The sequence below is a fragment of the Crocodylus siamensis genome, chromosome 7, assembly GCF_052110815.1.
Source record: "Crocodylus siamensis isolate JL-2025a chromosome 7, ASM5211081v1, whole genome shotgun sequence".
Lineage (NCBI taxonomy): Eukaryota > Metazoa > Chordata > Crocodylia > Crocodylidae > Crocodylus > Crocodylus siamensis.
In genome coordinates, this window is record NC_143401.1 from 93,010,918 (window position 1) to 93,025,064 (window position 14,147).

The 14,147-nt window shown below is 48.2% G+C and overlaps 1 protein-coding gene across 3 annotated transcripts in view; it reads left to right on the forward strand.

Moving 5' to 3' along the window:
- Nucleotides 1-12,295: 12,295 nt before the first annotated feature.
- SORCS1 (sortilin related VPS10 domain containing receptor 1) overlaps nt 12,296-14,147 on the forward strand; it is a 427,318-nt gene continuing 425,466 nt past the window's right edge. For 2 of the 3 annotated variants that reach the window (XM_090056794.1, XM_090056795.1), the window contains exon 1: nt 12,296-12,750. In XM_090056794.1, the coding sequence (XP_089912920.1) occupies nt 12,400-12,750 (351 nt within the window). In that variant the 5' untranslated portion in view covers nt 12,296-12,399. The remainder of the gene's footprint in view (nt 12,751-14,147) is intronic. The other variant, XM_090056793.1, reaches the window with a different exon arrangement.

Below are 14,147 nucleotides of genomic sequence, written 5' to 3' on the forward strand. Positions count from 1 at the left end.
TGACAGCCTCACCTTTCCACATGAGAAACACAATGTTAATAATATTAATACATTAGTCTAATTATAGAGATGTCTGTGCTTCATGCCTTCCCTTTTCCATGTTGTCGGTGGAACAGTTGATGCCAATCGCCGCTTCCAGGTCCATTGCCCCTTGGAGGCAGAAGGGATCAACGGCATCATATTCCTTTGAACCAGTGTTGCTGGCCCACCAATGCCTTGGTTGGGAAGGGCTTAGACTAACAGCAGCCACTTTGGGAGAAGCACGTGTTACTGGAAACCCCAGAGGCCAAAGGGAGCCAAGATAAGAAAAGAAGAGCTGAGATGCGATCGGGAAGAGGAGCAAACAACGTCATATTTTCCAGAAGACTCAGTGGTAAACAAACTGTAATTCTTCCCGCACGTATCATGCTGTCCTGTCCAAATTCCCACTGGATCCAATTAAAAGTGTGTTGACCGTCCACCAATCAAGATAATTGTGCCAGTTTATCCATCGTACGCAGCGTACTGCAATAAGGAACCGAGAAGGAAGTTTTGCGCAGGGATGGCCTACCCGTGGCTAAGAAACGATCCGCCGGCTCCATTTTGGTGTTTTTTTTCTTGTTTTCCCCTCCTCTCGGCAGTGGCAGAAGAACAAATTAAATAAGAAAATATGATGGTTTGTTGGCTCAAAGAGCTCTGCAGCACAGATGTTAGGGGGAAGCAGTATGTCCCATGAGCGTCAAGATTGTGCAAAATAACAGTGAGGATTTGAAGGTCTGATAGAGAAATGTGGCTGGAGAGCAGGGAGCTGTATCTACCATTTAAATGAGCTAAACTGCTCAGGAGGATCTGAGTTGGGAAGGTAGGTTGTGCTGGGGTGGAGAGGGACATGTCTGAGATAGACAGTGGTTACCAATAGGAAGTCGATATTTGCTGCAAGCTACCCCAGGGTGGTATGTGCAAGCCTGTATTCCTCCCTCTACATTGAATGAGAAACTGCTGTGGGACTTGTTGGCTTTTGAGTTGCAATAAATCGTGTTGCTGGCCTCATTAGAAAGCCCTGTCCCACTGAAGTCAATGGCAAAACTCCCATCCTCTTCAGTCTGATCCACATATGCAAAAATATACACACAGTTTTCTACATGGGGAAATTTAGGTCACATTCAAGCAGGATCCTCTTGTTAAAAAAACATACTTTTGAACTTCATAAAAACAAAGGCAAATCAGGTTCATAATCGTTTGAGCTGCCATATATTTCCAAGCAAAGAGAAAACCTAGCAGGTTGAAATTTGGCCTTACATCAGTGTTTTCGAGGCAAGTATTTGGCACGTGAAATTCAGGGACCAAAGCAGCATCGGACACATTTATCGCAACATGAGTGAAGCTTTCCTCTGATTTTAGGATGTATCCAAATGGAATGATTTCCCCTTGCTCTCCTAATGCAGATCTAGATGTTAAGTATTAACACACATGCTAATGCACAGATTATGAGTGAAAGCTTAGCCCCACTGAAGTCCACTGAAGCTTATCTAGAGCGTGCAAGGCAAAGTGTGATAGGGAAGGTTTCAGTCTATCTATTGGATGGCTGCATTACTCTGAGTTTCCTTCAGCTCCTGGGCTATTTGTTTGCTTTTCTGCCTGCACATTGAAATTCAGCTTTTCAGTTCTATCCAGTCTCATTTCCCAGGTCTCATGCATCAGATGGGCGCTTCTGGGTGTCACCATTGTGACAGGAAGTTTTCTTTAAATTGGATTCAGAGCAAATGGAAAAGACTATTGTGATGTCGTTTCCATTTATGGTGGGTTTCACATTGCTTTTGAAGCAAGTCTTGTGATTTGGTGCTAAAAAAAAAGAATCCTTTTTTATGCAGAGCCCCTCGTGAAACCGCACAATGGAGCTCGGCAGCATCTACATCTGTTTGTTAAAATTGTAAAGCCTGATTCTGCAAGCACCGCAATGGCAGAGCTTCCCGTGTTGCTGATAGCCCTGAAAAAGGAGTGCATTTAATGCCAGGCCTCTGGTGATACATGGCATATTGGCAATGGGCACAGGTGGGCAGAATAATTGATTTTTCTTTTGGTTTGTTAACCAAACTAGAGGATTAGACTGGGGAAGGGGTGGACTCGAATCTCTCAGGCAAACAAAACCAAATCCTCTGGCCACGCACTTCCAAATCTGTTCAGGTTGCCTGAAGTGTTTTGCTTTATCTGCAGCAAAATGCTTCCTTTCATTTCTACTCTTTGAATAACTGATTATAGGTTTCATAGACATTCGGGCTGGAAGGGACCTTGGAAGATCATCGAGTCCAGCCCCCTGCCTGAGGGGCAGGCAGTCAGCTGGGGTCATAGGATCCCAGCAAGATAGACATCCAGATGTCTCTTGAAGATGTTCAAAGTAGGTGCTTCAACCGCCCCCAGCAGCAGGCTGTTCCAGACCTTGGGGGCTCGGACAGTAAAGAAATTCTTTCTTATGCCCAGCCTGAAACAGTCAGAGGAGTTTGTGACCGTTTGACCTCGTCATCCCATGGGGCGCTCTGGTGAACAGATGTTCCCCCAGACCCTGGTGGTCACCCCTGATAAACTTATAGGTGGCCATCAGATCACTCCCGAGCCTGCGCTTTTCCAGGCTAAAGAGTCCCATGGCTCTCAGCCTGTCATTGTAAGGTCTGTTTTCCTGACATCTGATCATGCGCGTGGCTCTCCTCTGGACTCTCTCAAGCTTCTCCACATCCTTTTTGAATTGTGGGGCTCAAAACTGGACACAGTACTCCAGCTGCGGCCTCACCAAGGCCGAGTACAAGGGGAGAATGACGTCCCGGGATTTGCTCGAGAAGCATCTACGGATGCAAGCCAGCGTTTTGGTCGCTTTACTAGCCGCAGCATCGCATTGCAGGCTCATGTTCATCTTGTGGTCAATGATGACCCCCAAGTCCCTTTCTTCCATAGTGCTAGCCAGTGCAGCACTGCCGAGCCTATAAGGAAGCTGCAGGTTTTTCCTCCCAAGGTGGAGAACGCTGCATTTTTCGGTGTTAAACACCATCAGGTTCTTGTCTGCCCATTTGCTGAGCCTGTCCAGGTCAGCCTGGATTGCCCTCTTGTTCTCAGGTGTGGATGCTTTGCCCCAAAGTTTGGTGTTATCGGCAAACTTGGCCAGTCCTCTTCTGACTCCAATGTCCACATCATTAATGAAGATGTTGAACAATATGGGTCCAGGGACAGAGCCTTGGGGGACCCCATTGGTCACAGGGCACCACGATGATTGACTTCCATCAACCATCACCCTCCGGGTCCGACCATGGAGCCAGTTCCCCAGCCAGCAGAACGTGGTAGACCTGAGGCCGCAGTTGGCCAGTATTGTTAAGAGGTGATCATGGGATACCAGATCAAAGGCTTTTTTTAAAGTCAAGATATATGACATGTTAAAGTCAATGTTGGCAAGCTGGGCCTTGAAAGATTGTCTCAAAGCAAAAACCTGAAACATTTTAAATGTGTCAGAATGAAATACTTGGCTTTTCCAGTGGTTTTGCTAAATTCAGCATGGACTCACGATGTCATTTGACATAACTGGAATACACTCTTCATCTACACCAGTTTGTCCTGCTGTGTGTGATGCGGCGTGACCCCGGTTTTGGGGCAGGATACCTTCTTCTAATAGTGCGCTGATGAGAAACGAGAGCCCTGTCTGCCTCAAATATTCACAGAACAATGGTCAAGCTCTGAAGTGTCATGAGATCTGTAGAAAAATCATGAGGCTATGAATACATGCGCACACACATTGCATTTGTTTTCTGGGCTTCAAAATTTGAGGAGGAGGTTTTCCGATTTCTCTTCCAACTAGGAAGGCTAAGTTGAAAAAACCCCCCAGTTCTCATGCAATGTGGTTTTGTTTTTTAGGGGAGCTGGGGCTTTGAGGACAGTGGTGAATATTGTGAAGTTCATAATAAAAGCACCAATGCTGGCAACACTGAAGCAGACGCCCACTCTCCATTCTTACCTGCCTGTCCCAGATTTATATTCTGCTGCTGATTCTTAATCCTTCCTTGCCCTAGTTTAGAGGTGGCCTGCTATGTGCTTCCCCAAATATCTACTGCAAGCAGAAACAGAGATGTCCCTCTGTTTTGCTTCAGCAAACAAGCAGTCAACCAGGCTCATATGAACCAAGGATCTCATTAAATGGAAACACCTTCCTCATTGGACCATGACAGTCATGACACCAACATCAAAAGAAGGCTTTCCTGGCAAGGGTACGGGGGGGTGGGCATGGCAGGAGGCTTTCTCTCTCATCCTACTCCAATGCCTGATGAAGGGCGTTTGTGCCTGAAGGCTTGCAATTAAAGAATTTGTGTTTGCAAAAATCTTGCTGGTCTAATAAAAGATATCATCTCTACTATGTGTCTGGATTGCCTTTTCCTCTAGAACCATACAGCTACCACCTGGATACCTGACACATGGAAGATATCGGATTTTAGCCATTTAAAAAAAATGAAATCTTCATATTTTCCCAAGCAGGAAGCAACGGTGACCACCTTAGATCCTGCTCCTGCCTTTGTTGCAAGTTAAGTTCCATCATCACAGGGCCTTACAGGAGGTGAGAGACTCCATCCCAGCTCTGAACTGCCTGCCCAGAGGAGTTTTCCATCTATTGACTCCTCTGTGCAATCCTATGAAATATGACCTTTCATTTCTACCCAAGAGAACTTCTACAATCTTTTCTCCAGTGCCTGATGAAGGGCATTTGTGCCCAAAAGCTTGCAGAAAAAGAAATGCTTTTGCAACAATCCTGTTGGTCTAATAAAAAATATCATCTCTACTATGAGTCCTGATTGCCTTCTCTCATCCTACCACATTTCTTGCCGCTAGGATGTGATGCAACAGCAATGCAGAATGGCGATTGTCCTAGGATTTCTACCCTCTTGCCATGCAGAAGTTTTTCCTGTCTATTTTTTCAGTCCTGGGATAAAGGACATTCAGCAAGTGCAGGCTCATATTAGCAAACAACCTTAAGTGTCCTTTCCCCTCTATCTTTACTCTTATATAAATTATGTGAGAAAAGGGATTCCCCCCCCCGTTTTAAAAGAAACTTCTTTTTTTGCACCTAGCAATTATACTTTGTGCCCCCTTGAGGCAAGGAGAAATCAAATGGCAAACACAGGTGGGTTATGGGGGGGAGGGAATGCCATCAGTAACAATGACAAACTGAAAACAGCATTCACAGGCCATTACATTTGTAATCTTTTCTCTTCATCATTATTCTCTCTTCTCGCCTCCATTAAACTCTTCCAGAGTCAAGCGAAGAGCTAAAGGTGACAGTGATGGACAAGAATTTTTATTGTCTTGTCAATACAAATAAACCCAGAGCTGATAAAATGTCAGCCTACTTCTTCAATGATGACTAAAATTCAGTAATCTCCAGGAAAAAAAAAAAAAGGTGTGTGGGGAGGGAAAGGGGCAAGAAAATACAAATGATTTTTCATGCCTCTTAGGCTTTTCAGATTTACATTCTTGAAGCAGTTGTTGACTATGGAGGGTGGTTTGAATGATATGTATTGTTCACAGGAAGGTATCACCTACATTTGACATGCATGCTTCAAAATGCCGATCTGCGAGATAGCGATGGAAGGAACAAGCCTGTTCAACACAAGCAGAGAAACGCTGTCACCGCAGGGGATGAGAAGCTGCAGGGGAGGAAAGCAAAAGGCAATGGATGCATTGGCAAAACCATACTGGACAGAACAAATTAACTGGCCGAAGCATTTGAACGTCTGAAAATAATAGTTGCCGTAAACCAAGCTGAGACAAATTCATGCTTGTCCATACAGAAAGGAGCCAGCCTGGAGCAGGCAAACTCCGAAGCATTAAGTCACCCTTTGGAAGAAAACACGAGAAAAAAAAGGGGAAATGCAATCGTTCGGGAGTCCTGCAGGAGGGAGCAGGGTCCCATCGGTAGGACACTGGACTTGCTCTCAGGAGAGCAACTCTATAGCCCCATCTCTGGCTTGCTAGGTGACCTTGCTCAAGTCACTGCTCCACTCTCCGCCTGATTTCCCTCCTAGCTTTTCTTCGGCCTTGCATACTTAGATCCTAAGTGCTTTGCAGCAAGAATGTGTCTTGCGAGACATATGTGCAGTGCTTGGCACAATGTGCTCCAGACACTATTGTACCGCAAATAATAACAACAGAAGGACCAGCTTTTCAGGGAAGTTTTCCAAGTTTCCTAGATTGCCACAGCCTGTAAAGAGAAAACTATTAACTGTGAATCTCAGCAGAGAGACTAGCCAGAAAGATACTCAGGCCCAGAGCTTCAAAGGTGCTTCAATCTCATTAAAACCAGTAGCAGTCAGGCACCTGAATGTCTTTGAGACTAGTGGTCTCAGTGCCGATAGATGTCTCTGGGACACAGGAGGAGTGATGTTCTCTGTAATGCCAACCTCAGTGAATATGTGTCTGGTAAAGAGGCAGGACCCTGGGAAGTCTGATATAAGCACAACGGGCATGCAGCCCTGTTCAAAGTCTGGCCCAACAGGACTCGGCAGCTGCAAGGAGGAGAGCAGGGCGCTTGTACACATTCCTGACTTTGTCCAGATAAAGGGGTTTTTTTTGTCTTTTACGATGATTCCTGTGACTCTTTTGCATGTTACAGATTAAACACTCACAATTCATTAATGTGCCATTACAAGTCAACGATGCTGGGACCAAGGGGGAGATGCAGGAGGCCGCTCCAGAGACGTGAGCTCTGCTGCCAGTGCCAACATGCTTTCCATGCAGATAAGAAGGTGACTCACTGGGGACGACACGCTCCAAAGTGCCCAGCAGATCCCAGTGGTTTGGTGGGAGCCACTTATGGCAACCACGGGTAAAGTGCTTAAACAGAAGGGGAGAGCTTTTGAAATGCCTGGCACAGGTTGTGCTTGTGGACCGCTTATCTGGACCTAACCACGACACCGTTTAGAAAATCTTCCTCGCACCCATGTCTCAGGCTTTCCTTGCCAGCTGAATTCCTATCTGGACATCTCCAGCAGAGGACTCAGCAAAGCAAAACAGCTCTTTAAATTATAAATCGACACTTCCCTGCTGTTTTAAGCTTGCCTGAAAGCCCAGCGTATGCAACAGGTGGCAGCAAGGGGGAGCAAAAGAACTAAAAGCCCTTGCTGTTAATATTAATGGGAACAGAAGCTACTTCTTCTCATCAGACTTGCAGCCTCATGGAAACTACAGTTAAAATCAACGCAGTCTAATTTGGGAAGGGCACTGATTCAAATTTGATTATTCAGAATAACTAGGAAGCTTTCACGTTAATTCATTCAGAAGAGTTATTAATGCTAAATAGTCAAATATTGCAATCACTTTCCCCAAAATAGTTTGAGTTAAGTAAATGAAATCCAGTGGCAGAGAGGGACTGATTTTAAACTGCTTAAAGTCCTGGCTGGAACTTGTTTCTGATCTTTCTCCGAGATGAAAAGGAATAATCCTGTTTTGAAGCCCTGGGATCTATTTTAGATGGTACTTGTGTCCCAAATATATTAATCCTATTGAAAACCAGGGTAAACAAATCATTTCCATTTGTTTAATGAAATGAGGGGCACTTGGGAATGGTTGTTTTGACATGGCATAATTACATCCTGTTTTATTTAGAGAGTGGAACACCAAGAATGTCTTCAGGAAAAGATGTGTTCATGGTAATTATGGTCAAAAACTGTCATTTTGTGTGTGTGCGTGGATGTGTGTGTGAGTGAAAAGGAGCCGCTAGAAAACCCATCACGATTGCTGTATCCTCAATTATTAGTCATCAATGTTAAAACTGTCTGTAAATGTTGAGCCTTTTGTGAAGAGTTATTTTTAAAGTCTGAGAAGGGAACTCACTCCAGCTCAGTACAAAAATGATGAGTGCTCAAAAAACCAGTTTTGTTACGGTCCTGGGCTCATGCTGGGACCCCCACGCTTGTGCAGAGCCTCAGGTTCGGAGCAGGGTGCAGCCCTGTTGACCTGGATAGAGATAATCTGAGTGTGGCAAGTGCCTCAGGCCCAAATGTCCACAGGTGAGCTGTGATTTGGAGTTTGTGGGTGTGCCTACATGTGCACTTTACAGCGTCACTAAAAACCATGCTTTTTAGTTAATGTGCTTTAAAATAGGCTAAGGTGCATTAAGTGTCACTTAAAAACCGTAGGCGCCTATACACATGCAGCGAGGCTGCTCCAACGCGCTGTAATTACCATGCTCCAGCAGACTTGGTTGATCAAGTCTGCTCCAATGCACTGTAACTACATTAATAATTGATTAATCAAGTCTGCTGGAGCACGGTAATTACTGCACTAGCCGGTCTCAATGCATGTTAACTAAGCAGCCCGGGACATTTATAGATGCTCTAATTAAAGTGCCTTCAAGTTCATGTGCATCAGTGTCCCTATGCTGAAAAATGGTGGTGGAAGCACTTTAAATAAAGCTTGTTTGACGAGCTTTAGTTAAAGTGATCCCAGCGCCATTTTTCAAGGTGGGGACGCTGACACACATGACATTGAAGGCGCTTTAATTAGAGCATCTATAAATGTCCTGTGCTCTTTAGTTAATGCTCATTGAGACTGGCTTATGCACAGTTTCCTAGTACCTCACAATGGAGGTACAAGATTTAATGTGCATTACCAAAAGCACATTAATGCACATGTAGATGCACCCTGAGGTTGCTCTGGAAGAGGGAACAGCTAGATTTAGGAAAAATTGAAGCCTTCCAGATGGCACACTCCTCCACATGGCTCTGTTGGTCTTACCAACTCCTCTCCAGTGCCTCAATGCTGCTAGGAGCTAGGCTTGTGCTGGCTGGGTCTCCCTCAGTCTGTACAGCAGTAGAAAGAGGCTGAGGGGTCAGCCATGCACTTGCACTGCAGTCTACTGCTTTGCGGTGTGCATGTTGAGTGGGTCAATGGTCTTAAGGAAGTTGTGGAATCTCCTTCATTGGGGGTTTACAGTCCGCATCTTTCTGGGCTGACTTAGGGACAGCAAATCCTGCATCTATGAAAAGGGTTGAAGTAGATGATCCTTGAGGTCCCATCCTACCCTATGATTGTATGAATGACTCCCTTTCACCCACTGTTGCCTCTCGTAGTGGAGGGCCTAGTACAGCCCCACGGCGCCTGTGAACACCGACGGCAGCTGGGTGAAATCCAGTTTGATGTAGCCGTGGTGGAAAGCAGGAGGGTGGAGCTGCGCAGCAGTCTACGCCACCACGGTATCATGCTTGATGTGTTTTCACTGGGGCTTGGTGATTGTCTTGAGTGCTGACATTTCTATTCATTGTAGTATGCAGCAGCCCTGTTACCACCCGAACAGCACAGCGGTGCCTTCAAGTGTAATCCATCCAGGCTGAGCATTTATCTACGGCTCCATGTAGATCTATGTACTAGGAAAAAAGCCTATTATAGCTACCAACCAAGATAGCAACTCTCTTGGGTGGTAGCTTCCTTCAGTCTGTAGAGGGTTATTCTTTTTTGTGCTGAAAATTTCTGGCATAAGCCTGATATCATACCTAGGATGGTGTAGGCTCAGGGCGGTGGGATAAAACGGTAGCTTGGAAGTAATATCAGACTCTAATAGGCAGGTGGCCATTGCAGGTATAACCTATGGATAAATACAGGCCATGGGTATGTCGACCTCTCTAATGCCGATTCTCCAGTGTACCTGGTCCCTTGCTGTACTATTCACCAGCGTTCAGCAGGAAAGCTCTGAATTATTTGGGAAAGCTCTGTATTGTTCTGTTTTTAATAATGGTCATGGCTCCTCCAAAAGAACAATACCAGTCACAGTTAATTTACATCTCGGGTTGACTTATAATTGGCCCCCAGCAATCCTGACTTTTGCACCTGCAGTATTTTTGTGCATGCAAAAGAAAATACCTAGGCAGAATTTATTTTCCCTACTACAGCTTTTATTGAGGATTTTTTTGTGTGTATGTGCGTGCATTTAACCCTTTGGATCCTATTGTGTTATTTGATTTTTTGTAGGATTTTGTAAAGATAAGAGCAGGTTAAAGTCTCTATGTGTTGTTACAGACACATACAGGGGACAAGACTGTTTTCCCTAAAACTGGACCTGAAAATGTGGGGTCGACTTATCTTCCACGCTGGCTTACATTCAGAACGGCACGGTCTGTCTACAGTGTATTTCTTGCCTTCTTTCTCTTTAGCGTACACCAGTCCTTGCCATGTGAATCACACATATTTCTACTGCAGACAAAGGCCATTTTAGGAGAAGTCCCACTTAACTTTTCCTAATTAGGGGAAGAAATGCCCACCTCTGCACAGCTTGCTTGCTCTCTGAACAATGAACTGACTGTTTTACTGCCTGTTGGGAGATGTTTCTCCAGACAGTCCTTCTCATTCAGGGAACCATCAGGGCTCTGTGGTCTGGAAGTCTAGGAATTAGTTTAACCAGCTCTCAGGGCTTCGAGATTAACTGATGGAAGGAGCTGAGTAAGTCTGAGTATTTAGGATTCTTGCTGGCAGCCTTCAATAGTAATAGTAACCATTTAGTTAGGAGAAATTCAAGCAGGTTCGAAGTGAATTAGTCTACAGTCCATTTAGCTGAGGTCTGATGGTTAGACTGCAGACAATTCATCATTGTTTTAAGTACCACAGTGAGTTGGGCTAAGCCTCAATTAATGCAAGGCTCACTTTCTTGTGATCGGCTGCTGAATTCCTGAGGATCCCCACCAATGAAAGCTTTTGTGAGCTTTCTAATGTAGATGCTCCTACTGAAATAGAGGGCAACACTGGTTCCCTGCAAGAGCAGGATGCTTAAAAACAAGCAAACTTGCTTGAAAACTAAAACTGGCATAAGTGGGAATGAACAGATAGGGACTGCCCTCTAGAATAAACTTTGTGTCTCTCAAGGATTTCCCTGTAAGCTTACAACACATATACATAGATATCATCTATATCTTGATATAGCTGTCTCTCTCTCTATATATATATAGATAGATACAGATCTCTCTCTCTCTATAGATATCTATATAGATAGAGATATATATATAGATACAGATCTCTCTATATATCTATATAGATAGAGATATATGTAGATACAGATCTCTCTCTCTATATAGATATCTGTATAGATGGATATCTGTATATAGCTATCTATATATAGAAATCTATTTATAGAGAGATATCTGTCTATCTTTCTATCTATCTGTCCAGGTGCACACACACTATCTAATGGATGGGGGTGCAGGGGTGGACTAAGATGTGACTGGAGCAGTGGGTGAATATTAGGGGATTGTCAGAGGGGAAAGCAGACTCCCTCCCCTTCAGTAAATAGTGTTTGGCAATCTATTTGGCCAATGATAATGAAACAAAATGGAGAGGAGGGGAAGAAGGGCACAGTCCACACGTTGAGAAATCCGGGAGGATTTAGAGACAAGGGAAAACTGGCTGAGAAGATGGGAAGTTTCAGGGGCTTCTAATGAATCGGTGGGGGGAATCCCTTTTCTTGCCCGCTGCTGTCATTTCATGTCCAAGAGCACGCACCTTTCCCTGACAGTATTAACCTGAGCAAATCTTTGCAATGCCCGAGTGATTTATTTAAATACAGGGCGGCAGCATCTGTGGCTGCTTGCAAGGGAGAGGGGAGGGGGCAGCGGCTTCCCTCCGCGCCGTGAAGTTCAGATGTGCCCCCGGGCTTGATTTCGGGGGTCTTGGCCGTCGCCGGCCTAGGCGCACCAGGATCTGTGGGTGACTCCGGTGCCTTTCATTGACTCGCCACTCACGCACCCCCGAGGAACTCCTCCGGGGAAGTTGCCCCCTTCCATCTAGCAGGAGGGGCAGGCCTGGGAGTCGGCGATGGAGCCGGGGAAGAGCCTCCCCCTCCCCAGAAAGGGCCACCTGCAGCGCACGGCTGCCTGGCTCAGGTGTCATTGTGGAGTCGTGGGTTTTTGCGCCACGCCGGTGTCTAGGGGCACCGGAGGGACGTGGCGGTCCCCTACAGGCATGGCAGGCGAGGCCGGGGGGGCACCGGGCAGCCGGGGTGCGTGTGCGCGCGCGGGCAGGGGGGGCGAGGAGCGGCTCCGAGCATCCCGGGGGGCTGCCGGCAGAGAGCGGGAGGGAGGCGATTTCTGACTTGACACAAAAGCAGGCAGGGGAACCGCCAGCCAGGCTTCGCTCCTCGCCCTCACTCCCAGCCAGCTCCTCCCCCGTGTGGTGGCGGCTTTTTTTTTTGGTCCCCCCCATCAAAAAGCCTGATCAGCAGCGGGGGGGAGGGGGAAAATAAAGAGCGAGGGGTAGAGAGAGAGAGAAAGAAAAAGAAAGCAGTTTTTTTTTTTCTCTCTCTCTCTCCCGCTCCGTTTTTTTTTTTTGGTTGTTTTTTTTTTTCCCCCTTCACATTTTTAATTTTTTGGGGACCGCATCCGAAGAAACTTCCCTGGAGTTGGCGCCGCGATGAGGAAAGTTGCGGGCGGGCTGCCCGGCGCCTGGCTCGCCTGGACGGGGCTCTCGCTGCTCCTGGCGGCCCGGAGCGGCGCGGACATAACGTGCCGCTCGTGCCGGCTGAGGCGCCCCGCGCCCGGGCCTGGCCCCGGCGCCGGCCCCGCGCTCGCGCTCGCGCTGCCCCGCGCGCAGGAGCCGCTCCCCGGCGGCCGCCGAGCCCGCGGCGCCGGCGCGGAGCAGCCCCCGGGCAAGGCCACCCGCTTTCGCCCCGAGGAGCTGCGGCTCAGCAGCACCACCTTCGCGCTCGCCGGCGACTCGGCGCACAACCAGGCCATGGTGCACTGGTCCGGACACAACAGCAGCGTGAGTAGCCGCGGGGCAGGTGTGCCCGGGGGGGGGGGGGGCGCGCGGCTGGGCTGGGCTGGGTGTCTTCTTCCGCCCCCCCCGCCCCGCTCCGGAGCAAGAAAGTTTCCTGCGCCCCGCCAGGGCGGCCTCCCACTGAGGCGATGGGTGCGGCGGGGAGTCCGCCAGGAGCGCCCCGCTTGCTCAGCTTGGGATGCTGGACCCCAGCCCCTCGGTACCGCCGCCTTTCCCTTCTGGCCTCCCCCAGGGGTGGCCTTTCCCTTCCAGTTTCCCCCCACCCCATCCCTTCTCTTCTGGTCTGCCCCAGACCCCATCCTTCACTTGTGGTCTCCCCCACGCTCCATGCTTTCCCTTCCGGTTTCCCCCCATCCCATCCTTTCCCTTTTGGTTTCCCCCCATCCCATGCTTTCCCTTTTGGTTTCCCCCCATCCCATGCTTTCCCTTCTGGTTTCCCCCATCCCATCCGTTCCCTTCTGGTCTGCCCCAGACCCCATCCATTCCCTTCCAGTTTCCCCCCATCCCATCCTTTCTCTTCTGGTCTGCCCCAGACCCCATCCTTCACTTGTGGTCTCCCCCACGCTCCATCCTTTCCCTTCCGGTTTCCCCCCATCCCATCCTTTCCCTTTTGGTTTCCCCCATCCCATCCTTTCCCTTCTGGTCTGCCCCAGACCCCATCCTTTCACTTGTGCTCTCCCCTGCACCCCATCCATTTGCTTTTGGCCCCCCGCACCCCAGCCTTCGTCTCCCCTCCACTTAAAGAGGCGCAAGAGCACCTCCGGTTGGCACTGGGCGGGGGGAGCAGAGCTGTTGCAGAGCCGGGCATAGGTATGGGCAAAGTGGTCTGGACAGAAAGAGAAAATGGTCATTTTTTTTCCGTGTTGTCCGGTTATTATTATCATTATCTCTGGGGAAGCGGGGCCTGATACTAAAAGTTCACCCAGGGCCGCCAGGAGTCCGGGCATGGCACTGGCTGGCGTGCTTCGCCCCGGCCCTGGACACTTGAGACAGGCCCTTGTGCCCCCCCGCCCACAGTGTCCCCTGTGCGCACAAAGCAGAGCCTGTGCACAAAAAGTAGGCGAGATCGTCTCCAGCCCGCCCCGGCCACGCTGAAGTTTGATCAAGTTAACTTGAGAGCTAAGCCTTGTGGCTGGGGCCAGGTTTTCTCCCCACTTCCCTCCCCCCGGGAGAAAGCCTGGTGCTCTGGTTTCATGTGCTGTAACAGCCTCGGTTGAGCAGAAGGCTGGAGATCTGGCTGATTAAACCTTCCCAGTTCAGCAATCTGTCTCTTCCAGGGAGAGACTAGCCTAGGAGGAAGAGATAAGGGGGAAAAAAGAGGAGGGGCAGGTGGCTGCTTATAATGATTCATGTTGCAAGGTGTTTGCAGCTCTACGGCTTTC